Source organism: Trichoderma asperellum, chromosome 2, assembly GCF_020647865.1.
Source record: "Trichoderma asperellum chromosome 2, complete sequence".
Lineage (NCBI taxonomy): Eukaryota > Fungi > Ascomycota > Sordariomycetes > Hypocreales > Hypocreaceae > Trichoderma > Trichoderma asperellum.
The window spans coordinates 4,949,949-4,974,744 of record NC_089416.1 but is presented as its reverse complement, the minus strand read 5'-3'; the positions used below and the strand labels follow the sequence as shown (position 1 = coordinate 4,974,744).

At 50.5% G+C, this 24,796-nt stretch overlaps 11 protein-coding genes across 11 annotated transcripts; 1 reads left to right on the top strand and 10 right to left on the bottom strand.

The window, feature by feature from the left end:
• Positions 1 to 308: 308 nt before the first annotated feature.
• Positions 309 to 3,569, bottom strand: TrAFT101_003942 (uncharacterized protein; the record flags this gene model as incomplete). Its single annotated transcript, XM_066127028.1, has 3 exons — positions 309 to 472; positions 527 to 2,171; positions 2,232 to 3,569. The coding sequence occupies 3 exons, from the start codon at positions 3,567 to 3,569 to the stop codon at positions 309 to 311; spliced, it is 3,147 nt and encodes a 1,048-aa protein (XP_065983136.1).
• Positions 3,570 to 3,625: 56 nt separating this feature from the next.
• On the bottom strand, positions 3,626 to 3,961 carry TrAFT101_003941 (uncharacterized protein; the record flags this gene model as incomplete). The annotated part of the gene is made up of 1 exon (XM_066127027.1): positions 3,626 to 3,961. One exon carries the CDS (start codon positions 3,959 to 3,961, stop codon positions 3,626 to 3,628), a length of 336 nt encoding a protein of 111 aa, XP_065983135.1.
• Positions 3,962 to 4,347: 386 nt separating this feature from the next.
• On the bottom strand, positions 4,348 to 6,883 carry STT3 (oligosaccharyl transferase stt3 subunit; the record flags this gene model as incomplete). The annotated part of the gene is made up of 5 exons (XM_024907288.2): positions 4,348 to 4,618; positions 4,676 to 5,804; positions 5,867 to 6,541; positions 6,620 to 6,643; positions 6,754 to 6,883. 5 exons carry the CDS (start codon positions 6,881 to 6,883, stop codon positions 4,348 to 4,350), a joined length of 2,229 nt encoding a protein of 742 aa, XP_024766288.1.
• Positions 6,884 to 7,387: 504 nt separating this feature from the next.
• Positions 7,388 to 8,504, bottom strand: TrAFT101_003939 (uncharacterized protein; the record flags this gene model as incomplete). The annotated part of the gene is made up of 4 exons (XM_024910468.2): positions 7,388 to 7,751; positions 7,896 to 8,079; positions 8,214 to 8,360; positions 8,475 to 8,504. The coding sequence occupies 4 exons, from the start codon at positions 8,502 to 8,504 to the stop codon at positions 7,678 to 7,680; spliced, it is 435 nt and encodes a 144-aa protein (XP_024766289.2). The 3' UTR covers positions 7,388 to 7,677.
• A 9-nt stretch (positions 8,505 to 8,513) lies between these two features.
• Positions 8,514 to 12,867, top strand: TrAFT101_003938 (uncharacterized protein). Its single transcript, XM_024901651.2, has 3 exons — positions 8,514 to 8,947; positions 9,003 to 11,380; positions 11,602 to 12,867. The coding sequence occupies exons 1-2, from the start codon at positions 8,813 to 8,815 to the stop codon at positions 10,983 to 10,985; spliced, it is 2,118 nt and encodes a 705-aa protein (XP_024766290.1). The 5' UTR covers positions 8,514 to 8,812; the 3' UTR covers positions 10,986 to 11,380; positions 11,602 to 12,867.
• On the bottom strand, positions 11,625 to 12,780 carry TrAFT101_003937 (uncharacterized protein; the record flags this gene model as incomplete). The annotated part of the gene is made up of 3 exons (XM_024905757.2): positions 11,625 to 11,990; positions 12,066 to 12,637; positions 12,729 to 12,780. 3 exons carry the CDS (start codon positions 12,778 to 12,780, stop codon positions 11,625 to 11,627), a joined length of 990 nt encoding a protein of 329 aa, XP_024766291.2.
• A 567-nt stretch (positions 12,868 to 13,434) lies between the features above and the next one.
• On the bottom strand, positions 13,435 to 14,339 carry TrAFT101_003936 (uncharacterized protein). The gene has a single exon (XM_024898832.2). The coding sequence runs from the start codon at positions 14,223 to 14,225 to the stop codon at positions 13,518 to 13,520; it is 708 nt and encodes a 235-aa protein (XP_024766292.1). The 5' UTR covers positions 14,226 to 14,339; the 3' UTR covers positions 13,435 to 13,517.
• A 403-nt stretch (positions 14,340 to 14,742) lies between these two features.
• TrAFT101_003935 (uncharacterized protein) lies at positions 14,743 to 16,830 on the bottom strand. The gene is made up of 3 exons (XM_024904825.2): positions 16,555 to 16,830; positions 16,068 to 16,485; positions 14,743 to 15,985 (listed from the first exon to the last, which is right to left on the bottom strand). Exons 1-3 carry the CDS (start codon positions 16,724 to 16,726, stop codon positions 14,809 to 14,811), a joined length of 1,767 nt encoding a protein of 588 aa, XP_024766293.1. The 5' UTR covers positions 16,727 to 16,830; the 3' UTR covers positions 14,743 to 14,808.
• Positions 16,831 to 17,006: 176 nt separating this feature from the next.
• Positions 17,007 to 18,584, bottom strand: TrAFT101_003934 (uncharacterized protein). Its single transcript, XM_024909268.2, has 3 exons — positions 18,111 to 18,584; positions 17,983 to 18,031; positions 17,007 to 17,900 (listed from the first exon to the last, which is right to left on the bottom strand). The coding sequence occupies exons 1-3, from the start codon at positions 18,228 to 18,230 to the stop codon at positions 17,140 to 17,142; spliced, it is 930 nt and encodes a 309-aa protein (XP_024766294.2). The 5' UTR covers positions 18,231 to 18,584; the 3' UTR covers positions 17,007 to 17,139.
• Positions 18,585 to 19,061: 477 nt separating this feature from the next.
• On the bottom strand, positions 19,062 to 20,609 carry TrAFT101_003933 (uncharacterized protein). Its single transcript, XM_024907289.2, has one exon. It carries the CDS (start codon positions 20,510 to 20,512, stop codon positions 19,217 to 19,219), a length of 1,296 nt encoding a protein of 431 aa, XP_024766295.1. The 5' UTR covers positions 20,513 to 20,609; the 3' UTR covers positions 19,062 to 19,216.
• A 1,392-nt stretch (positions 20,610 to 22,001) lies between these two features.
• TrAFT101_003932 (uncharacterized protein) lies at positions 22,002 to 23,840 on the bottom strand. Its single transcript, XM_024907290.2, has one exon. It carries the CDS (start codon positions 23,754 to 23,756, stop codon positions 22,299 to 22,301), a length of 1,458 nt encoding a protein of 485 aa, XP_024766296.1. The 5' UTR covers positions 23,757 to 23,840; the 3' UTR covers positions 22,002 to 22,298.
• Between the last annotated feature and the right edge of the window lie 956 nt (positions 23,841 to 24,796).

Here is a 24,796-nt window from a genome sequence, read left to right as displayed (position 1 = left end):
GGAAAAGAAATGAATAGCAAACAAAAGAGAAATTAGAAGAAAAAAGAAACGGAAACAGCAAGATATGGAATCTCCCGGTCGTACTAATACAAATGCAAAATTCATGAAGACCAACGCAAAAAAGGGCATGAATCCGATTCCTCGGCCTGTCATAAACATCGTTCCGAAACCGCATGAAAAAAAAAGTTATACAAATAAAGTGTGATCCATCCTTGGTGACAATTGCAAGTTAATAGTAGGAAAAAACAAAGGAAATAGTCGTTAAAAGCAAAATGTTAACTGTCTACATATGATGACCTTGTGATTATCTAGTCGAGGGATGGTGTGTCGCGGCTGCTCTTGCTGACTGTATTCTCCTTGTCAGAGTCATCGTCTGATTGATGGTCATGTTCAGCGAAGCTTCCTAAATCAGGGAATAATACAGTAGCGGTATTGCTGGCAGACGCAGGAGAAATATCAATATCATCAAATTCTGTAAATATTTAGCCTTCGAACAAGATAGAATCGTCTACGTATGTCAACTTACCGAGCATATTAGCCCGCTTGCCTGGCGAGCTGATAGGAGAATCTGGCTCCTCAATGATGGGCTCGGGAATCCAGTACGGCATTTGCTTAGGAGGCTTTACTGTTCTCTGGTAGTCTTTTGCCCATTTGCCTGGAATGCGAGGAGCCCGAGTGCCAAAGGAGCAATAATCATTCAGATCCGGAAAGGGTCGTTTGCGAGGCTCATAGTAAGGATTACTACTAGGTTGAGAGTAGTCGCTAAATGCGGTTTGGCTGAATGTAGAGCCGTCCTGCATTGTATAACAATCAGAGTCAAATCGAGAAGGGAAATTATTCCAGGGCGATCCTTTTCTGAATGAAGACTGGGTGCTTGGTCCAGCGTAGGGCGATGTGAAGCTCTTCCAACGGTTGCTTGGCGATTCTGGACATCCTTCAGCTTGCGTGTTAGAATTTGAGGAGAGAGGAGGCCTTTGTGACTCCTGATCTGCTCCATCGCCTGAAAAAGCCGCCTCCGGGCTGGTATTTGCTGAATTAAATGCACTGCGAGTGGCACGAAGAGGCGGCCGGCTGGTTTCACTTCCAACCCCACCACTAGAACCATAGTTGAAGGTTGACTTTCCACCTGGTTTGAATCCTGTGTAGCTCTCCATGCTAGGCGATGTGGTAGACTGATATGAAAAAGGTCTCGAGTACCAATGGCCTCCACTGGCATTGGACAAAGGGGGCAGCCAGGAGCTTGCAGGGCTGTCCTTAGAGAATGCTCCTCTGTAGCCTCTCTCTGGGATAGTTTCGCCGCACCCATCTTCTCCCGCAAGAGAAGCAAAGTTTTGCGACTCTTTCGCTCTTGTGTAATAGCCATTGTGCGACTTCTTGGGCGAAGTTCCATATATGCCCACACGACTAGGTATGGTCTCCTCGTCGGGCTTGATATCCTCCTCAAGTATCTTGGCATGTGAAGAGGCATTGCTTGAAGATTGAGAATCTGAAAGACGGATATTGACTTTGGGTCTAAATTTTACACTCTTGCTTCCCGTAGAATGAGTTGAATCGTCCGTGGAAGCATGTCCCTCTGTAGAATCGTCGGAACCCTCTTGGAAGATATCGGAATGGGGAGCCTTTGCAGAGCGACCAACAGGGTCGTCTTGAGATTTCTCTTTGTCTCCAGCGGTTGTTCGATAGAAACTATTTTTCCTATCATCACAAGGAGAATTTCTGGAAGAGTTTTGGTAATCTGCTGACCGCCGGCTTGTTTCTTGAAGAGGGGAAAATATATCTTCGACATAAGGAGGCTGATATCTCGGCGTCGTTGGGGTATCAGGAGAGCTGCAATATTGACCTCCTGGACTAGCAAGCGGACTTCGCTCTGCCCGCCTTTGAGATGCTCCAGTGTTGCGAACTGGATAATAGGGAGAGCCAGGCGAGGAGTTGGAGGGGCTGAACTGAGGGCCGTTTGTGGAAAGCTTTAGTGGTTGCGGAATTTTCTTTTGTTCGCGAGCATCAACAGCATTGCTACCATCTGTGTGAGCTGAAAAAAGCAAAGCATCCAATTCATTATCCTGATACTTCAAGTCTTGCTCTGAAGTCGATGGTTTTGTGGGCACACTATTCCGAGTGCAATTGAGGGCAGAATCAGTATATGAGCTGCTCTTGTGAGAACGCCCTGGAGTCTGAAATGTTATGTTAATTATGATTTCGCTTCTTTAAAAGTAATTGGTCAAATCACTTACAAAATCAACCATGGAGACGTCTGCGATGGTCTCGGCAGATCGAATTTCCTTCACGCAGACCGAGCAGTAATTGGGAAAAGGTCTGTCGCCTTTCGAGATTGGATGATTCTGCTGAAATTCTTTGGATCTGACATTTCCGCACCCGTAGCAGAAATGATTGTCTAAAGCCCCATCCTCAACGTTTTCTTCGAAGCAGTCTTCGCAGTAATTCGTGGACGGCCTGTCTCCAGAAATGATAGGGTGCTTGGTGTGATAGTTGGAAGAGCGGACTTTGCCGCAGCCTGTGCAGAGGTGATGCCGCATCTTCCTCTTGGGGCTCATCTCTCTCTGAACAGCTGTAGGCTGGGATTGAGTCGTAGGATTTTTGGAGGTTGCCTTTGAATTGAATTGCTCAGAGACTTCGGACACATTCGGTTCCTTTGAAGGAGCCATGCCTAGCAGAGAGTTCAATCGAGTGTTGAGCTCTGTTTGCAAAACTGACAGCTCGCTTTTCAAAGTAGCATCTTCTGGGCGTTTAGAAAGATTGACCACCACTTCATCGAGCTTGCTCTGAATGCGTTGGACTTCCTGAGAAATTGAGCTAGGCTGATAAGATTTGAGGATACTTGCAGGGGCCAGTGTGTACAGGGGAAAAGGCACATGTTGATTAACATCAGACACAAGATCGGCATTCGCCACAGCTGAATAGTATTGAGATGGGGGGTACACAGAGGCCGCAGGGAAAGCAAATATGGGTTGGTAGAACTGCTGTGGATGCGCCTCTCTGCCTATGCCAGACTGAAGTGGCCTGACTGGAATATCTGAGGTAGCGAGATGAGCAGCCTTCTGAGGATAATTGGAGGTGATGCGGGGAAAAGTAGCTGAAGATGGGATGGAAGAAGCAGGAGAAGGAGCTCTTAGAGCGGCTGGGCTCGAAGATGATCTTTCTCGAGCCTTGGACGAGTCTCGCTTTGAGACTCGTCGAGCAGGTGGCGGCTCATTATCAACTCTCTTCGGCTTATATTTGGGAGAAGAGAGCTGGAAAACACGATTCTGCGCCTTCAATTGGTGTTGTGAGCGAGGTTTCAATGCTTTTTGAACCTTTGGAGTCTCCTCAACTTCTGTGTTTGGCTTGCCGGGGTCTGAATTGAGTGTCGACAGTGATTCGCTGTCACTGGATTCACCATCGCCTGGGTCGTATTGAATCCTGATGCTCTGAGAGTGAGCTTGAGCTTGGGTAGCTTCTCTATCTGCACGTTCCATGTCGCGGCGCGTGGGCAGGTTGAAAGCAAGGCTGAGAAGATCAACTCCGCCGTCATCGGCTGGGTTCTTGCGTCGATTTTTCTTGCTGCTACCCATGATGCCTGAATTGGGAAGTGAGATGAGAAGAGAGGTGAGGATATTAGGACGAAAATTCAAGAGACAGAAAGCGATGGTTGAAAGTCAAGTTCAAGAGGGAAGAAAGGGCGATGATGGGGAATCAAAAAAGAAAGAGAAAGAAAAAGAAAAGAAAGGAAAGATGTGTGATAGAGAATAAAATTGTGAGAAGAGAAGAAAAAGAAGGGAGGGGAAGAACGAAAAGAAGAGGAAGGAAAGTAAGTGTGGCAGATGAGAGATTGGATGAGTGAAAAGTGAAACTGAACTGAAGAGAGAAAGTGAGCATCAAGGGCAAGGCGTGACTTGGGATGAAAGCGCGTCTCGTGCCAAACTTGCGTATTATGGCAATGAAGCACGGCGGCTGGCAAGTCCATCTCTTGCAGCTGCTAGCATTGCCAATCGATACTTGGTGGGCAGCTCGATAGAGACGGGTTGAGCGCAAAGCCAAAGATCAAATGGAATTGCTGCAACGCACTGATAAACGTTTAACTCTGGGGTGACTAAACGATGTCGTGGTGCGGTGATGAATCCCCTACATAAACGGCAATGCGGCCACAATGTCTACGATCCTTGTTGGTGATACAAGCGATCGATATTTACTTGAAAAGTCTCTGATAGGATTTTCTTCAAAACATGAAATTGATATACATTCTAGACTAACTTTTGTCTAGATATATAGGAGCACCCGAGCCATGTCTTTTTTTCCTGGCTTCTATCAGTCTCCCTCAGATACCTATCCGTGAAAAAAAAATCCAAATCTCTAATCCACGCGAAGCACTCTGGCGCCCCTCTTCTTGGTGGGCTTCTTCTTCTTCTGGCCGCGCTCAAAGGCAGCAGCATTGACATGATCACGACCAATGTTATCAAGGTCTTTGACCTTGTAGATACGAATGATCCAGTTCTCGCTGGTATAAGCCTCCTCGACGGTATTGATAACAGGTCCCTGGTCTGGAACTCGGACTTGTCGGACTCTATCAGCGGCCTGTCCCGGAGGAAACAGAGAGGCATAGTTGTAATATGACATCTTGTACCTAGTTTTGTTGTCAGCCTTTGTAGCTTGCTGCAATGTCGTTAGATCTTTCACTTACATCAAGCTGTTCTTCATGGTATCGGTGGCACCATCGTCAACACGGTATTCACCCTGAGGAGTGAAGAAGTCTCGTTCCTTGACCTCGTCAGGCCAGATGCCTTCAGCAATTCGGACCATCCACAAGAACTTGTTGATATCGTCGCCAGAGTAGCCCAAGAGACCACCGAATACAACAAGAACATAGTCAACTTCGTGCTGTCTCATAATTTCGTAGCTGACTTCCTCCCTCGAGCTCATGGCCTTGCCAACGGTAGCAATGTGGGTGTTGTTCCAGGTGTTGTTGTCGACGAGTGTAGGCCGGTCAGCCATGCCACCAATCTGGTAGCCGTAATCCCACCAGGACATAATCTTGGCGTCCTCCTTGGTGTTTTGGCGCAGCCACTGGTAAGCCTCTCGGTAATCGTCAATGATGTGTTGGCTTCCATCTGGCATACGGCTGGCAAGGACCACAGATGGCGAAGAGTAGGCGTTTGATGTAACCCAGGTACAGTGTGAGACAAACATCAAGAGATAGATGAGGATAGATCCCGACACCAGCACCCTGGTGAGGTTGCTGTAGATGCCGACATTAGGCTTCTCACTGCCACGGAGACCGCCCTTTACCTTCTTTGGTGCTTCCTGCTCCTCAGGGGGAACAGCTGACTTCCAGTTGAGGTAGGTGTCGAGAATTTGAGAGGCAGACATGGCAGCGGCAACACAGACGACAGGCGTGAGTGTGAGCATCAGACGAACCATGACGCCAGAAAAGTAGCTACCGAAAAGAGCATACACAACGACGAAGACGTGTTCATCTCTGAGTTCCTGGAAACACAGATAGACACCAGCGGGGAAGAGCCAGACAAGGAAGTTCAAGTCGAAGAAATAGGACGGCCAAGCGGTAGGCTGATGCTCAGATACAGAGGCAATGATGGGAATGTGGATTTTGGCATAGCCGGTATCCCACAAAGAGTAGAATCGTCCGCTCCAGGGGGCAATGTAGCCCAGAGAAGTAAGACCGACAAGACCAAGCAGACCCAAACCAAAGGTTGCCACGAGGATTGTGACAAGGAAGGTCTGGAATTGGCGGCCAGAAATTGCAGATCGTACATACTGGATGAACCCAATAAGCTGGATGAAGCCAAAAATACCTGTACAAGCGAGGTTAGAGACACGAGTTCTTGGTACTATTAAGGGCAAAGATGATTCCTACCCAAGGCGGGCATATGCTCGCTGGTCTTGATGGGGAGGAAGCCAACAAAAGGAATCTGCATGCTGGCCAGTGTTCCCAGAGCGTACCAGGTGGTGTAGCTGACATAGAGGCGAGAGCTGTATCTGCCCATGCAGATCAAAGTCAGGGCGTGCACAGGGAGGAGACAGGTGATGAAGGCGTATCCACCCCAAGATGCCACCATGTAACCGTAGAACAAAGCGCAGAGGGCTCCCCAAAGCATGGAACCCAGCTTAAGAGCCTTGATCCACAGGTAGAAGGTGAAGACAAGAAGGAAGATGGCGATGGCTTCGTTATCGTAGCTGCCGGCAACGGATCTTGAGATGTAACCGGGCGCAATTCCCATGAAGATAGCCGCCAAAAGACCTGCAGATGGCGATGTAGTCATTTCATTGGTCAGCAGATATGTGGCAAAGGCCGTCAGACCGGAGCAGGCCGGCGCAAGGAGAACGCAGATGTTGCGAATGTCGACGGGGACTGTAAGCGTCTTCAGAGCATGGTAGATGGCACCGCTGGTGACCATCAGGCCGGGGTACAGGGTGCCTCCGGTAACTCGACCGAGAGGATGCCATGTTCGGTCGTCGAACCAATCCCAAAACTTGTGGAAACCGTTTGCGACAAGATACTTGGTTGCTCGGAAGTTGAACCAAGGATCGACTAGATGGGTGGGTTAGCTTCGTGTTATTGGGCAAGTCGATGCGCTCCAACGTAGAGAGAGAGAGAGAATTCACTGACATTCGTGAATGATGCTTTCAAATCCTAGAGGCGAATCGTTAGCTCTCAGCATGCAATGCCACCACAATTGCGATTGAGCGAAGCAATGGCTTCCACATCGCGGAATGACAGCTATAAGAACAATCGCAGCTTACGTATAACAGAGAACAATCGGCTCGCAATAGCGGCGGCCGCAATGAAGCAGAGGATGACGACCCGGAACAGAGCCCGAGTACTTTCGGTGGTGTAGCCCAAGGCGGGCCCTTTGGGGGTTTCGACCGCCATTGTGGCTCTCCTGAAGGTTGATGGCGATGCTTCGTGCCGTACCTTGAGAAGCCACGCTCAGCCGTGGTGAGGACAGCTTGAGCTTAAGGTGCTACGTATGTCAAGAGATTGTGGGGCGGGCACCCGCCCCGGTGTTTTCCCGAAACAGCAACTTCTCCAGTCCACGAAACATCGCCAAAAAGCTGCGTTGCGCCAATTGTAAAAGTGGGAACGGGATTGAATCGTGGCTGAAGCTGTAGAATTGCTGTGCCGTTTGGTCTACGTCGAGAAATCGCCTTGGAGCAGTTGGCAGCATTCCCTGTCGTGGATGTTCCTGATTTCCCTTCTCCTTGAAGCGAAAAAAAAAAGACGAATGAGGTAAGAAAAATCTCCGTTGGTGCGTATTTATTATCGTTCCACCTCTAGGAGACCACATCTTGCCTGCCAGTCGCAGTGCATCATCTCGCTCTGCGAGGTGCAATTGATAGTCGTTGGAAGGTCAAAACACGTTCTCTCAGCGTAGTTGGCACTTGTGGTAGCTTTTCTTTTTAACTTTGAAACGTCTAAATGCGCATATTTTTACAAGTACAGTTCACCAAAACAAATGACCCAACGAAACCTCTATGCAGCGGCGCCATGTGTAGTTTCAAGCATACACTGCCTTTGCAGTCTGCGGTGTCCTGATTATGCCTCGTGAGGCTTTTGGGTCTCCGTGACGGCCATATTTTGTTCGTCCGCCCAGCATCTTTTTTTTTTCCTCCGACGACACTTTCCCTCCTCACCCCTCCATCGGCCCACGTTTTTCCTCAGTTACGTCAAGGGCTGTCCTTAGCAATCTTTAGTAGGAACTTCTCGAGGTCAAACTCCGGGCTGTTGATATCCGTAACAACTGTTGCAAAAAGTTAGCTTTTGCTGGTCATATTCGTGGCATGCGCTTCCACTCCTCCTTTCTCCTCGAAAACTGCAGAGTAGCCCCGCTGGACTAGAGGAGAAAGATAGAGCATATGCCATGTAGCTGCGCGGTTGTGCGTACCACCGTCTGCTGATGCTACAGAAGGGTTCTTCTTCTTTGCATATTCCGCCTTGGCCTGATCTATCAGCTTCTGCTTCTGCTCATACTCGTGCTGCGCGTGCTGAGCTCGCTGGGTTGTGGTGATCGTGCGCTGGTGGGAGAAACCGTAGAACACGCCAAAGGCGAGGGCGGACCACCGGAAGACCTGGAAGAAAATCAATCAGAACTGAGTCGCTAAGCAGGCGGGCCCAATTGCAAGCGGCTGTCGCAAAGATCGAGGCCGATGCGGGACGACGGCTTGCGGTTGGGCACTGCGAGGTTTAGACTAAACAAACGTACGTTGACTCCTGTTGACGACATGGTGAAAATCGCACGTCGCGCGGCTGCTGGGAGCAGGAATCGAGGAGTGAGGGCGAATTTGGGGGGCTCGACAATGGCCGTCGCTGAACCCTGGTCGACGGTGGCTCGAGGGAATTGTTGCGTCGGCTGGGACAAAGATTTGAAAAATGTCCTCGGGAAAAGTCGCAGTTTTTCCAGCCCCGGAATGCCGCTGCTACAGGCGTGGCTCTGGGCCTGCGGATGTCACGTGCCAGCCGGAACAGCTCCAATGCGATAAGCTCTGAAAGGCATATTGGCGACACAGGCACTATCGTCTAGTGCCAGTGCCATTAATATTACGGTGTACGGAGTATCGATAGAGGACAAGAGAGTGGGCGAGTGGCTCGCAAGACCTTTGTTTAAATCCTTTTAATTGTTTCGCTCGCTCCTTTCCCTGCGCCGACCCTTTTCTCTTCGAACCCCGCCCTCTTGGATCGTGGCCTGGGCCTGTTGTCATAACCCCCCGTGGCGCCGTGGCTTGACCTCCCTCTTCTCCTTTCGCATCTCGCCTCGCCCCTAATATCTGGTGCGTCCCGCAATGGGACTGTGGGACAATCGCGATGCAGCAACGACGAGATGAGATTCTTGCCAAGAAGGCGAAGCTCGCAGAGCTAAAGCGCCAGAGAGAGCTCCGGGCCTCTCAGAACCAAAGCCAGGCGGTATACAACCGCACTGGTATGAGCTCTCCCAACGAGGTTTGTTCCCCCTTGTCTGAAGCTGCTTCTTATCCGCTAATCGCCCGCTCTATAGCAACTAGTATCGCCGACACCAGGACGAGCAGATAGTCGCCGCGAAATCGAGTCCCTCATTGACAGCTTAGTTGGTAGTAGTAGGCCCAGCTCGATTGGGACAGGACCTCCTGGCTCGCCTGCGCCTCGCGGGAGCAGGCCGAATAGTGTTCTCAGCGGCGGCGAAATCAGCAATGTGACTTCCGAATGGACGACTTCCTTGGCTGGACAAGGAGGACAGACTACCCCGGGCCCTCCTCCCGTTGCGTTGAACCTAACTACTGTCCCTTTGACAACCGTATATGAATGTCCGCCATCTCCTGTGAAGGAGATCTATTCATACAGCAAAGGTGTGCAAACCACTGATGAATGGACGTTCCCTGACAGGACAAGAACCGAATCGATAGCGTCCGATACAGATGACTTCATGGGACCGACTTCAACTCCTAACAAGAGGTTGAGCAGGAAGGAACGAGACCGAGAGGAGGAACTGCGCCAGAAGATTAGACTGGAAGTGGAAGAAGAGCTGCGAGCGGCCAAGGAGCTTCTGGGCGAGGGCGCTGCAGGAACACAGCCTTTTTCAACTACCAACTATCCAATCAGAGAGCTTACAGCCGAAGAACTCGAGGCCGTCACTCACTCAGATGAATTTGCGGATTTCTTGGAGCAGTCAACAAAAGTGATTGAGAGGGCCCTAGACCAGGAGACTTATGATATTCTTACAGACTACGCCTTGCATGGCCAAGACCTCGAGGACAAAGATGAAGAAAGTGGCAATACGGGAGGAAAGGGGGGGCATAGAGTCAAGGAGGTGACACAATTCTTTGATGATCGTTGGTCTAAAAAGCGAATGATTAGCGGGATAGATTTCTCTCCCAAGTTCAACGAGCTGGTACTCGCTTCCTACACCAAAAACCCGACAGCACCTCACGAGCCGGATGGGCTTGTCCAGGTGTGGAATATTCACATGCATAATCGACCAGAGTACGTCTTCACCGCACAATCCGACATCCTCACAGCAAAGTTTTCGCCCTATCACCCAAACCTCATTGTTGGTGGTTCGTACAGTGGTCAGGTTCTGTTGTGGGATACTCGAGCAAAGTCTGCGCCGGTCCAGAAGACTCCCTTAACTGGCTACGGTCACGCCCACCCGATCTACTCTGTTGATATTGTGGGCACGCAAAACGCCAACAACATCATCTCATGCTCTACAGACGGCGTCGTTTGCGGCTGGAGTATGGATGTGTTTGCACAGCCGCAAGAACTGCTCGAGCTGAAAAACCCCAGCCAGGCTAAAGTGGCTGTTGAGGATGTCAGCCCTACATGCCTTTCGTTCCCTCAGACAGATCCAACATTCTTCCTAGTAGGAAGCGAAGAGGGAACTATATTCCCCTGCCACAGATACGATCGTGCCGGCGCCAAGGCTGGTGTCGACAAGAAGATTAGCTACAAGGGACACATGGCACCTGTCATGTCAGTCGACTTCCACCCCGCCAGGGGCCCTGTGGATCTCGGCGATTTGGCCATCTCGTCCTCTCTTGACTGGAGTGTAAAGCTTTGGAAGATTCGTGCTCCCGCGGCCACTTCCACAATTGGTGCTGGAGATGGTGCTATATCACCACTGATTGACTTTGTTCGCGAAGATGTTGTCTACGATGCTAAATGGTCACCCGTGAAACCCAGCGTCTTTGCGCTAGTAGACGGAGCTGGCTGGCTAGAGTTTTGGGATATCGCAATTGATACAGAAGAGCCGGTATCGAGAATAACACCGAGCACCCGGCAGGATGGCAGGACAATGCTGTCCAAGAGCTTGAACAAGGTGGCTTGGGAACCCAATGACGGCAAACGTATCGCGACCGGCGGCATTGACGGCTCGCTGACTGTCTTTGAGGTGGCTAGCGGCCTGGGCGGCAAAGAAGGACTAAAGAATGAGGAATGGGCAAATGTCAAGAAGCTGGTCAACAGGGTGGAGGCCGTGGGCATGAATGGAGCGATGATTGTCTAGCATCACTTTTTTTTTTGGTTTACCGGCGTGCATGGCACATTAATCTTTTCTTATGATCCTTGGCCTGTGTAATGATTGATGAAGGTGAGACGAGATATGTATACCCCTAGAAATGTGCGAGGCGGAAAAGGCGATGGAGATAATAAATTGCCGTTTTGACGTGTACTTGTATTGTCTGCTTGATGCGGTTATGTAAGACGCGGAATAATATTGGACGGATGAGGATTATACCCACTTTGTTAGCGTCGTGGGTCTCCATCGAGGAGGATATTTTAGCACGACGTGATGCGTTTCTCTTCTCATCCAGACGCTGTTCTTTTTTGCCACGCGGCATTTGAGCACATGCGCCATGTACGCGTAAAAGTTACCCCTCAGGGAGCTATAATGCTTGTATGGTGAGTTTCATTCAAAGATAATCCAACTCCTATTTCATAATTCGCATCATGATGTATTCATTTCGATGAATTCTGCAATGCTCAAGGTCGTCTTGGTTTCTTAAGCTGAGATGGTCGACTGTGGACAATTTCACCCCTGATCTTTGATATTCATAATCCATTAAATTCATATCATATATACACGCAAATAACTGTGCTAGTGCTAACAAACGCATGGCTAGAAACCTGCCACGAGGAAGCTCATCTAGGTGTTCCTCGGCGCGCCATCGGGGTACCGGTCACCGGCAACGTCAAAGGACTCGATGATGTCGTTAATCTTCTTCATGTCCTCCTCCGTCAGCTTGATCACCCTCGAGTTCTCCTCCACCCGTGCCGCGGTTGTTGCGCCGGGGATGGGAATGATGGTTGGCAAGCCGGGCCGGTTGCTCTGGCTGTGAACCCAGCCGACGGCGAGCTGGGCTGGAGTGCAGCCCTTTTCTTTGGCGAGGGTCTCGACCTGGTTGACCAGCTTCAGGTTGTGGTCGAAGGCGGCCTTTTGGAAGCGCGGGAATGTGGCGATGTAGCCAAAGTGCTGGACTTCGGAGACGTCCTTGAATCTGCCGGTGAGGATCTACCATTTTTTTGACGTCAGCTAACGGAAAGAGGGATATATATATATATATGCATTGATGTCTTTGGGACTCACTCCTCGCCCGATGGGGGAATACGCAGTAATGGGGATGCCATGCTGGGCACACGCGGCAGCAACGCCGTTGGTAAGGATATCCGGCGTGAAGATGCTCAGCTCAACCTCCACCGTGCCAATCTTGGCAATCTTTGCGGCCTCGTGAATCGTCTCGGCGCTGCACTCTGAAAGTGCAATGGCGCCTAGCTTGCCCGTGTCGATGTACTCCTTTTGAATGACGCCAAACGTCACCTCTAGAGGCGTGTGCGGGTCTCTCCTTGAGCAGCTGAAGAGATCCAGCTTCTTGGTGCCGCCGAGCTGGCTGATGATGTTGTCGAGAGATCGCCGAACACCCTCGGGGCTTCCGTTGGGCTTGAGTGTATCGAGATCCGAGCCGCCCTTGATGATGAGCGTGACCTTTTCGGCGTCCTCGGGATATTTTGTGAAGTAGGCCTTGAGTAGAGTCATGGAGTTGTATTGAGGCGTGCCGTAGAACTCGGCGCCGTTCCAGAGCGTCATGCCATTGTTCAGTGCGGTTTTCAAAGCGGCAATGGCTTGTTCCAATGGCGGGGGCTCAGGTCGCCAGGTGAAGCCTAACGGAGAGAGAAGAATGTGTCAGTAAAGTTGTTGCTGGGCAAAACCTGTAACCTTGTCTGTGAAGGGCTTCGAAACTGTGAGACTTACCCATAAGGCCGTAGCCAATAGGACCGACGCTCCTGTTGATAACTGTGGCCATGTTTTCAGTTTGATGTAGAAGTTGTATTGGAAATAAGCGATTTAAAGATAAAAGAACTGTTTTGAAGCTGTTGCTTGAATTACTATCTTGATCTACAACTTTTTTTTTTTTCAATCATTTGGAGATCTTCAGCTCTCTATTTATCTATTCCATGGCGCCACAGTCTCTTTCGCAATTCCAGCATGATGGTGTCAAGGCAGTAGGGGCGTTTCCGCTTTAGGCAATCGGATTTATCTGTCACTCTCAACTCATTTATTCCGAAGCAAAGCAATTTCCAGCGTGGCGCTCCAAACCCCGACCAGCACTAAACTTTTTTGTTCTTTCCTCTTCCCTTCGATGATCTGGTTAGCAGCCCGTTACGGGATTAGTTTTTATCTCCAGAATAGAGGAAAACCCCGAGTTGCAGATTTGGGCGACCCGATCCGAAGCTCAAGACAGGCGATCTCGCGAACTCCGAGAGTCGTTCTTTGGCTGACTTTTATCGCCATGGCCGATTTAAACCCTGACTGCCTAGTTTTACATTGGCGCAGCCGAATTTGACGTTTGATCAATATGGCGTGTTACGGGGCTGGCCTTTGGTTTTCGTGAACGCTGTTCGCTATTCCGGCATGATTAATTAATCCATGCCTCGCCTTTCGGATATGGAGTTTATAAGTCCCAGCAGCGCGATAAATCAATTGCGTGATGATGAGGGCAATATCGTTACTAACACTAGAAAAAAAAAAAAAAAGCTTCCATCACACGATGTTGAGTGCAAATCCCGAGAACGTCACAGCAATCTTGTCCCTCGCATGTCCCTCGCCCGACTCCTCCGTCGGCTTTGCGCCGTAGATGCCAACCTCAACCTCCCTCGCCAGTCCCTGACCATCGTCCTGGTTAAACGCCCAAGTCACCTGTCTCAACGCCCGCCTCGTCTGTCCTCCATTCTCTACCACATACACCCACGCGTCCGTGCCGTCTCTCTCCACCAGGATCGTAGCCTTTGCATCAGCCGTCGTCTGCTTCTCCGTGATGGGGCTGAGACTCCAGTCGGAGAGGATATCCGTCGCGACGACGCCCAACGCAGGGGCACCGTCGTTGAACTCGATGCCTGCCTTGATGAAGCGCGTGGCGTTGGGGTTGTGGCGGTTTGGAAAGGCGAGCACGAGGCCGCCCTGGTCGTAGAGCGTCTTCCAGGGTGCGGTGACGGTGACTTGGACGCTCTGGAAGTGTGCGATGGCGACGGTCGTGTAGAGGTACGGCGCCGTGAAGTTGTGCTTGGAGATGGCTGGGCGCCAGATGTCGGTGTCGGGAGGGACTTGGACGGTGATGGAGCGGCCGATTGGGGAGACGGGCTGAACGCCGGGATTGTTGAGCCAGTGCCATTTCAAGCTTGTGGCTGGGGTGGAAGCGTAGACGGAGCTGGCTGCGAGAAGCCAGCTTGCGATGGTGGCTGTGAAGAGCATCTTTGATTGTTTATTGTGTGATGGAGATGAAGGAAGCCTCTACGAAGTTGCTGTTTAGGTCGTCATGTCTATATATATCCATCTTCTAGTCCATCTACGTCCATTCACCCGAACCTGAATGCTCATGTCTTCCGAAATAGATCGATGTAACATTATTGACTACAGTCTACACATCACTCCATCCCCCTCCTCTGAATGTTCCCTCCAGCTCTCTCTGCCAAGACCTGCAAGACCAGCAATGATGATGACGGGCATCCCTGCAGTGCGGGGAGAGTCGATAGGTGGACCGCAAACAAGCATATATTTTACCTTGGATATTTCTCGGGGAATGTCGCTTCAAGCAGTTCTGTTGTGCGCCTTGCACTTTACATCCTTTATTATTGCTCCGGTCCGACTCTGGTGCAGAAAAGAAGGCGATGCTTGCCATCTCGAAGCTGAAGGATTTGCCCGCTTATAGCAATTTTGCTCCTATGGTTTTGCCCCGATGCCATTTGCGCTTGTGCTCAAAGAGACTTTTGGAGGAATGATTTGATAATATATTACCAATTCCCCGTAGAATTCTATCTAATGTGTAACCCCATCGCTATGCTTCTACTCTGATTCTAACTCTCAAACCATCAACGCAATATCCTAGCTGCTTCGGACCATCTGTAAGCTCCACCTCTCTCTTCACCCATCTCCCTGCCTGGTTATCCTCACCGCCTGCCGCCTGGTTATCCGCCTCCAGCTCCGTTTCTGCCAAGACTTCATCTTCGTCGTCGCTGCCATCATCGTCATCGTCTTTTTCGTCAAATCCGGCCACGGGGTCCCACTCGCCCGTTTCCCAAATCAGGCGCAGCTTGAGCGGTGCCAGACCGTACATCTTCCCAGCGATGCCTTTGACAGCGTATATGTCGAAGGACTTGGGAATCCTGGTGATTCTGGTTTTCTTTCCTTCATCTGAAGCTGCTTCATAGTGAAACTCGGTCGTGATAAGACGAGCCTCGAGGAAGTTGGGGTTAATCTCCTCGCGACGAATCACATCGGGCTCTCCATGAGCTTCGCACAATTCTTTGTATCGAGGGTGCAAGGCCTTGATTGAATCTTCCGCAGCTTCAGGTACTGTGGCAAGTTGCTTCGCAATCCGTGACAAGTAGAATGTTTCGGCATTGGTGCGATCCGTGGCAATAATTTGTGTAAAGTTGAGAATCTTGAGCTGAGCAATGCGGGCGACGGTGAACATGAATGATTCATCAGAAGACTGCGCGTTAGACTCGGCATCTATGGTGTAGTAGATGGGGTTGTGGCTGATACGAAGGGCTGTCATACCAGGGAAGACAGCCGTCAGTTTGTCAATAAACTCCCAGCTATCTACCTTGTTGTAAGATAGATCGACGTGTTGTACGGATGGAGAAAATACGACATCGGTAGCGTCAGAGAAAGAGATTATCGTTGATATGTTGTTTCCCTTGAGCTGTAAATGGCGAAGGGATTTCAGAGTTGTCAGGCTGGATATATCTGACAAACTCGTGAAATCGTTGTATTCCAGATTGACAGACGTCAGGGTTGATGGTAGGCTAACGTGGCTCATAAACGGAAGACTCGATAATTGGTTTGAGCCTACGAGGAGAGTTGCCAAGGAAGGACATTTGCTGGCCACTAGACATGACTCTTCCCAGCTCATCAGCGTCTCTCCCAGCTGCAGCTCGGTCACGCCTCCAAACACAGACTCTGCGCCTTTGAGGGCATCATCTGTTAGAATATCGAGAAATCTATTTCCGCTATTGCAGAGCAAAAGAGAAAAAGAGGAGCACAAGTCAGCATAATAATAGGACATCCGTTTAAATAGTGAGAAGAACATACTTGATGCAAAGCTTCTGCAGATCCTTCAGGTCTCTGCAAATATCGACCACGGGCCCAAATCGCTCAAATAGATTCCTACTCAGGTCCAATTCCACAACCTTGGGTGACGTCTCAGCAATGGTTGCGGCAAGGCCCTCGTCATTCACATCGCCATCACTTCTTGCCATGGCGACTTTCTGGCCGTCAAGGACCACAATCTTCAGCTCCTTTAGGCGCGACTGTCTCCGCCAGATCTTGTCGAACCCCATCTCCTGGGCGACTTTACCCGAGATGACAATCTCGACCTTTGACTTGCCTTGCACCGCACCCGGCGCATCCACGACGTACCTCTCATTGAGGGCGGCGAGGAAGCTCAGGGGGGCATCAGCCGGGCGGGTTGGCCGCACGAATGACGCCGCAGTGAGCGACTTTGACAAGCCTGCATTCGTTATCGAATCAGCCCATGACCTTGAAAGATGAATATGCGATTGAAATGAGGATCAAATACATGTGAAATATCGGGTGCCCTTGTGAGAGCCGTCGTGTTTGCCTCGCGCGGCATCATCCCACTCGACGCCCAACCAGCTACCCGTCGTACCAGCGACTTCACCGACGTAGCGGACAGTGCACGGCGCACCATCGTAGGATATCCGCTGGCCGATGTGGTGGCTCTGACTCATTTTGATTTTATAAAATAGTGAAAGGAGTTAAAAAGGTCATAAAGACGGAGGCATGTCCGGCTGCTGTGAGCTGTGGGATGGAGGTGATGTGGGATATATAGGGAAAAAAAGTGCATATCCGCAGTAGAGAGAGAGACTCGCGCTCTGTCAGGCAGCAGAATTTACCCTGACGCAGGCAGCGATTTTATCAACCTCCTGCATCTACAATTTGAGGCAGCAGTCATTTAAATATTTTTTTACATATTGTTTTCTATAATTTATATCATAAATATTTTGAAGCAAATTGATTGGATTCATGTATTTTTATTCCGTTAGGCTACATGCAAGCGTTTTCAATACACTCCTAATCGCTTAGAACCCCCATCGCGGGGTCCCCCTAAAATCAGTCATCAAAATAGCACATTATTATATATTTACAGCTTTCCCTTGACATCGCCCACAACCTTGATGAGAGCACGGCCATTGCTCAGGCAGACCTTTCCTCCCTCGACAGCAACGACAAATCGAATCTCCTCAAAGTCACCCTTCTTCTCGCCTGTTCTCCACACCTTGATCACAAGCTTGTCGCCAGGCAGGACGGGGCTGGCAAATCGGGCCTGGAACTCTTTGAGGTTGGCAGGGTCGCTGCCGCCAACGGCCTTGAGGATGTCGTGGGCAGTGGAGTTCCATGAGTACAGGCCGTGCATGATGGCACCGGGGAATCCCATCTTGACACCGGGCTCAGGAGTGGCGTGCAGAGGGTTGTAGTCGCCGTTCAGACGGTACAGGTGTGCGGCCTCCTTGGTGATTGGGTGCTCCAGGACCCAGTCTGGGTTCTTGTCCTTTGGGGGAGGGAAGTTCTCGCTGGCAGGGCCCTTGGGGCCGCCCCAGTTACCCTGTGCGACATAGAAGGCGCTGCCAAAGAGGCGGGTGTAGACTTCGTTGGTGTTGGCGTCGACGAGGTCGAGCTGGGTGTCGACAACGGAGCCCGGCCGGCCCTTGTCGTAGACGCCGAGGACCTTCTGGCGGATCTCGAACTTGTGGCCTGCTGAGCTGACGGGCAGGGGCTTCAGGAACTCGATCTTTCGCTGGCCGTCAACGACTCGGCGGGAGTCGAAGTCGGGCACGTTGGGGATCTTGGTCTTCTTCTGGGCGGCGTAGAAGTCAATCACTTCTTGTGTATCTCCCTTGAAAGCTGTTTCATTCTTTTTGTCAGCTGATTGCACAATCCATAGCACTCGGCGGTGCACAAGAATAATTCGCCGACGGGAACTTACGCAGGATGACGGGGTAGGTGGGAAAGGCGGCGAAATTGGGGTGAAGTTCCTATAGATGGACTGTCAATTTCGAATTGCTCCCCCCTAGATCCAGCTTGTCGCATGCTTCCAGATTTGCAACTACTCACGTAAAGGAAGTGAAGCTCATCGGCGGTAGCACCAATGGAGTTGGCGAAGAGCAGGAGATCGCGCTTCAGCCAAGAAACTGACTGAGGAGGATACTCAAAGCCGACACCGGGTCCAGACATTGTGATGTGTGATGTGTATACGTGTTAAGAGAGAGAGAAAAAGTTGAAGCTACGCGGATGCAAATGCAGAGAGAAAAGATCAAGAAGAGCCCGTAAGCTTTATATCAAAGACTGTCTTAGTAACAGCATGGATGGTTCGCGCCCTCGGAGGATGAGCTCGGCCACGCTGAGACTCCAAGCCGAGGTAACGCTTGTGGGGAACACCTGCGGAAGACATCATCGGCAGCCGAGCAACCCCGCGAATTGATCTCCGATGTGCGCTAAGCGTTTGAGATGATCTGATAAGTCTCGAGATCTCTGTTGAAACTCTAATCTAGATATTGGAACACGAGAAAAAGCAGCACCGCTAATCCTGTTCGCGAGATGGATGTAGATGTTGCATGCACCGTGCATCTGGAGCATGTGCCCCAATAAATCAGCCGATGAGCTTATCGCTTATCGATAAGCGATAAGCTCACGACAGTACAGTACACCTATGCAGAATACCTAATGCAGGCCCCAATTGTGCTGCAACCAAAGATATCATATTTGCCCAGTCACATCCTGCCTCCAATAGAATCATGGAGCCGGCCTCAGTAATCAACTGCGACCTCTGCTGCGCTTACATGTTCTCATTCGGCATTTTCCTACAAGACATTTCGACCAATACCAACCTCCTAAAAGGTCCACCATATCCCTCTGGCCCCAGTCCAAGTGGCTCGAAAAGCAAGGTGTAGCCAGCTCAGGCTTAATTCGATGAGAGCCTGTCAGGTCAGCTTCCGCTGAGGTTAGAGATCTACAGCAGCCACTGTTGATGTTCTAGAATTCTTCGCTCGCATATCATAAGCAGGTAAGAAACACAAAAGGAATTCCATTCTTGTCGTAAGTATGCTAATCAAAATGACTAAATAATAGTAATAATACAAAAAAGATGCCTAAAAGAGCGTGGATGTTCTAATTTCATAATTTCATATGTTTGTTGCAGTACGCAGAAAATTGCACTCGCATCAACCCAGTCTACCCTTGGCCTTGTCGCATTCTTCGAGAAATCGATAGATGCCTTCTAGGCCCTCATACTCTTCAGAGTGTTGATTCGACTTATTCGTGGGCGACATACTTCCATACCCGTCTGTTTCAGAAAACCAAGGGCTTTCTGAGCTCTCATACGCAAACGCTTCATGAACAAAGGAGTCGTCGCCAAGAGATGATATGTCATCTAGTTCATGTCCTTCCAAGGACCTTTCTGATCCTCCAGGAGATGTCAAGGCTTTCTCAGCGTCTGGTGCAAAAGGAAATCTGAGTGCAGTTTTGACGTCATCAGAGCTTTCAAACCCAATGTCTTGGCCGACAATGCCCCTCTGGATACCAATGTCATCGCAGAGTCTCTCGACCGTTTCAACATCAACGCCCGGAAATCGAACTCGAAGCAAGTTGCCTGCTTCCAAGGATATTGGCAAATCGCCCAAGGCCGCAAGCCGTCCGAGATCGGCATAAATGGCTGTCAAGTCTTTTAGGGCACGGCCAAAATCCGCGGATAGGATATCAAGGAATCCCTCGGTATTGAGGCTTGGGATAGCAGCCTCAGCCTGGAAGCCGGATGTGCCAGATGCCTGGACAACGGCGGCGGCAAGAGGGCTCATGGCAGTGATGGTTGGGCTCAGCTGGAAGTCGACATAGGCGCCAGGAGCAAACTTGGGGATGGCAGCCAGCTTGCGCATAGCCTCATCCTCGACGATAGAGACGGCCCGGTATTGAGCTTCGCCTCGTGGTCCTGTTCCGTCATATCGGATTCTCTGTCCGGAGAGGAAAAAGGCTCGCATCGCCTGCGAAACATTCTGCACAACCTGAGCAGGAGCTGTGGGAGTATGCGAGAAGTAGCGAGCATTTCCACCCAGACTATAACCACCAGCCGTTCGAGGCATGGCACCGCCAGTCAGGTTGGGTCGCAGAGTATTCGCAAATGGAGCACGGCCGGAGAATTGGGCGACTCGGCGGGAGGTATTGGAGCTCGGCAGCTTGGATCGATCATATCGAGGAGCACTCTCAGAGCTAAGGTATCGTCGGGCAGCCTTGCTTGCACCTTTGGCTGAGGTGCCGGAAAAGTATCTGGCGCCCTTGAGGACTGATTGTTGAATGGATTGTCGACCGCTTCTAGCGGCTACAGGGACCGGTTGAAGTGCCTGATTCTGTATGGGCTTCGCCGCGCTGGCGAGCTTCTCTCGAACCACCGCTGTGGTCCGAGACACGGCGGCTCGGAGGAGACGCAGGGCCACAGGAGCCCATATCGCCCCCGCAGACGCCATGTTGAGATTTGTTATTGTACTTCAACCAAGAGTTGGTTGAAAGAGTTGAGTTTGAAACATCTCCTGGCAAGAGGGAGCTGACGGACTTGTATAAGCCCCGGCAGTGACCTAGTGCCTAGATTCGCCACGCAAGCAAGCCAGGGTGCCAATGCGCTGGCAGCACAGATGGGATCTGAGCCACTGACTGCGGGGCTGCCTCCCGCTAGATCGAGTTTGGACTAGCGCAGCCTGGTCAAGCTCTACTTTTCTTCGGCTCGAGAAATTTTCTTGACTTCTTTTTCTTCTTTTTCTTTGCAAACACAACCACCAGAAGCTCTGCTTCGGAGCTGCAAGTGCGCGCCCAAGGCACGAGCTCTGGTGGTCGGCCTCTTTCAAAGGTAAGCTATTCTACGCTCCCTTCCTTTGCGCCTTACATGATGCTTTATTTTTCATGAACAATCCAATTCATACCAAACCATGGTGACTTTGTAATTTTTTACAATTACCTGATCGAGCTTTGGATCACCTCTTTTTCAGGCTTCTATCTATTGATGAGCTCTGCTAACGCAATCTAGAGGTTAGGAAACAGGGCTAATACCCCGTTTGATCCACCCACAACTATCTACAAAACAAAAGGTTAGTGATTTTTTTTTTTTTTCAAATACAGCTGTGATTCTGTGTGATGAACATTTGACACCTCAGGGATTCCTCATGCTTAATATACGATGTGGATACCGTGTTTTATAAGTTTCAGCCTTGTCTGATCAGAATTTTCACAAAATTTTTCTTGTTGGCTCTCGTTATCAAAGCTAGTCTTGCTAACTCGGACTGTCAACAGGTACTTTTACTCTCTTCTTCCAGCCTATCTGTCCCACATGATGAAAAATTGAACGAACGGGCGGACATATCGAGCCTTGCTCCCTTTCATCCTTGAAAGCGAGGACGTACAATCCTTGTGGTGGAGGGGAGTGAGAACTCAGGATGAGATTTCGTCACCTGATCGTGGTTCAATGGCATCGGCTCTTTGTTCAAGCTGGGGATGAATCTGTCAGCTAACTCGTACAACAATAGGTACATATTATACAAAGCTTTTTCTTTAATCACTTGCTGCTGTATTTCTGTGATGAAATGTTATTTTATTTGTATTCACACTGTCTGATTTCCGCAACACCTTCGGGCGTTGTTGGATATGAACAAACTTACACCCTCTGATGGTAAGTCGAGTCGACACATGGAGCCGATCTAGCATTCAACTAACCGATGGATAGATGAATCATATTTATGTCTTGGTGTTCTTAGTGTCTCTATTGACGCAGGGGCTGACATTTGATAAAGTGTATAGTCAGGTAAACGAGCTGATATTACGCCGGTTGATAAAATGGTACGTTGTTTTTACTTATCTCTCTTGCACAACACCATCATGATGACTATTCCATATTATCTACATTGTCCGAGTTCCACGTGACGAAAAAAGTTTCACCTTGGAGAACTGATCTGGTTTCTTATTCAACACGGCTTGATTTGAGAGATGAGAGAGCAGTGGCTAACCTAGCTGCCTTAGATACCATTTGAATTATGATGCTACGTTTCACAGCCTAAGCTAGCTATAAAAGTATAAGAGGCTGCTCTTATGTAGTACACGTGCTACATATTCTTAATAGTAGTAATATTTAATCTATTATTTCATTCACGTTATCCAAGTTTGCCAATTACTTTTCTTGATCTGTTTGCTGTTTTCCCCATGTAAATAAACGCCGTGTAATACACCTTCATCTCGCATAAGATCCCGTAAATCTATGATTCACCATCAAGACACCTGCAACCTGGCATTCCACCCAACAATACATCTAATCAAATCCCAGTCGCCATTCGCACCCACCCAATCCGTAACAACAATGCCAGTGCTTGCAGCACCAACTTTGAGCTGCTGAGGCCCCTTGCCGTCCTCGCCGTGACGGATGCAGAGATACTCGGTAATGGCGGGGTTCACCTTGGCGGCGATTCTCTCCGGCCAGCACGTGGCGTTGAAGAAGTTACTGCCGCTCAGGAAGTTGATGAAGATGGGGAGCTTGGCGGCAGCAGCAGCATCTGCGTTGCTGTCGTGCTCCGCCAGGCTAGGGACGTGAAACTCTCGCTCGGCAGCGCGCTCCAGCTGGCCTCTGCTGTAGTCGATCTTCTTCTCAATGTTCTGGCTCTCGGTGACCTCGTAAAAGTCCTGCACACGGATCTGGCCTCCGTCACAGGTGCCGTCTTCGCAGTTGTCCGGCCAATTCTGGCCATCAATGCCATAACCTCGGCCATCCCAGCACGTCTTTGCCATTTCGTCATCCAATGCGAACCTGCGCACGACAATGATGCGGCCCCTAGCAGCGCCAAGCGTCGGGATCACAGGCTCGGTCCACCAGCGTTCAGGCCGCTTGTCGACGTGGCCGCTGCGGAGGTAGCGGCTGAGATGCTGGTCGGTTCCGCGGCCGGCGCCCTCGCGCTTGAGGCTCATGAAGACGGTCTCGCTGGGGTTGGCGTCCAGGAAGCGGTAGACGTCGTCCAGCATGTCGGCGAAGTACTTTGTGCCGGCGAGAGAGACGGGGAAGACGGAGTGGACCAGCGTGAGGGTGTCGTTGTCGGGGTTGACGGACACGCGGATGTCGAGGAAGCGCACGCCGTTTTGGAGCTGCTCTGTGACGCCGACGGATTGGCAGCGGACGGAGGGGAGGGCCGTGTGGCAGGTGGGTGAGTTGTGAGTGCCGGGGATGGAGAGGAGCGGGAGTGGCCAGGCATCGTCCAGCTGCTTCATCCAGGCATTGAGCCTTGCGGACGAGAAGATGGCCAGAAAGGAGCCGTTGGGGATGTACACGACGGTGAGGTCAAGCTCTTCCTCGTCGCCGTCGTCATCATCGCCAGCAATGCGCTTCATGACAGCTGACTTGCGAGATGGACTCGGCACATCCGTCTCATAACGCCGGTGGCCGGCCCGGAATGTCAGCCGGAGAATCTCTCGGCCGGCGGCATCGGCCGCTCGGACGTCGGTCTGGACAGTCCGGAAGGGGTCCAGGTGGATGGAGACGTCACGGTGGTCGTGCGGCTCATGGTCGGCGCGGGGCAGCAGGCGATGGGCGGAGAAGTCCGTGGCGTTGATGAAGCTGGTGATGCGGCCGGTGACGTTGGACACGACGTTGCCGGTGCGGATCTTCTCGCCCTGGAGGCGCTGGATGGAGACGAGCTCGAGGGGGGTGATTGTGAGGTTGCGGATGGTGAGGTCGGCCATCGCAGCTTCAATTGGACAGGGAAGGGGGGAGAGGCGATATGGAGATGAGAGAGAGGGTTTACAAAAAACAGAGTGAGATGAGAGCAATCACTACACAATTGGAATGAGAGAAGAAGGCTGAGAAACATAATCATGCATGGACCTACGTGAGGGACGAGGGCAGTGGCCCAGCCAAGACTGTAGGCTGGTGGGGCAATTCAGAGACGTCATGTTAACCTACAACAAAGAAGTGAGACACGAGATTGAAAAAAACAAGACACAATGTTTTTACCAAATGGATACTACATGAGGCAAATGAACAGCTTTTATCAAGGAGCTATCGCCAACACATGGGGAAAAAAAAAAGAGAGCTTCCATCCAACAAACCAAAGAGAAACAACTCCCCCGAATTGTTTAAATTCAAGTAGTGGCGGCGTCAAAAGAGCTTGGCTCAGCGGCTATGATCCAACTGAATGGTAACTCCCGGCTTTTAGACCTAGGGCTTGTCCAAGAGAGGAAAAAAAAAAAAAAAAGAAAAAAAAAAAAAAAGATTAAAGGGCGCGGGCGGCGGGATATGCTTGGCCGTTGTTTTTTTGATTTCCGTGCTAGAACCAACCACCATTTTGGCCGTTGTAATTGCCGTCAAAACCGGTAAAGGAAGGAGCTTAGACTACACACTAGATACGAAACGAAAGGCGAACAACCTCGTTTGCTCGTACGAGAATTCCAATGCCTTGTGGGTGAGAGAACAAAAAAAACGGTGGGTTTTTTAATCTGTATACGTCGTATTATACGCTCATCTTTCGCTTTGGGCAGTTATCCTTGGGCAGCTGAAAGAAGGGGAATGGTATGCGGAGTCGGCCGCAGTCGAATCAGGTGGTGGCGGTGACCGTCTGGGATGATAACCCCCCCTCTGTTGTAGAATGTTATGCGAGGTTTCGGGCATGCTGGGAAGAGCCAACCGTAGCAATGATGTGCTTCGTGATCTTGTCTGGTCATGGGGTTTGGGCTTTCAGCTCTCTCCCCTTTTTATGCAGGTAATGCGTGCGAGCCAACCTCAT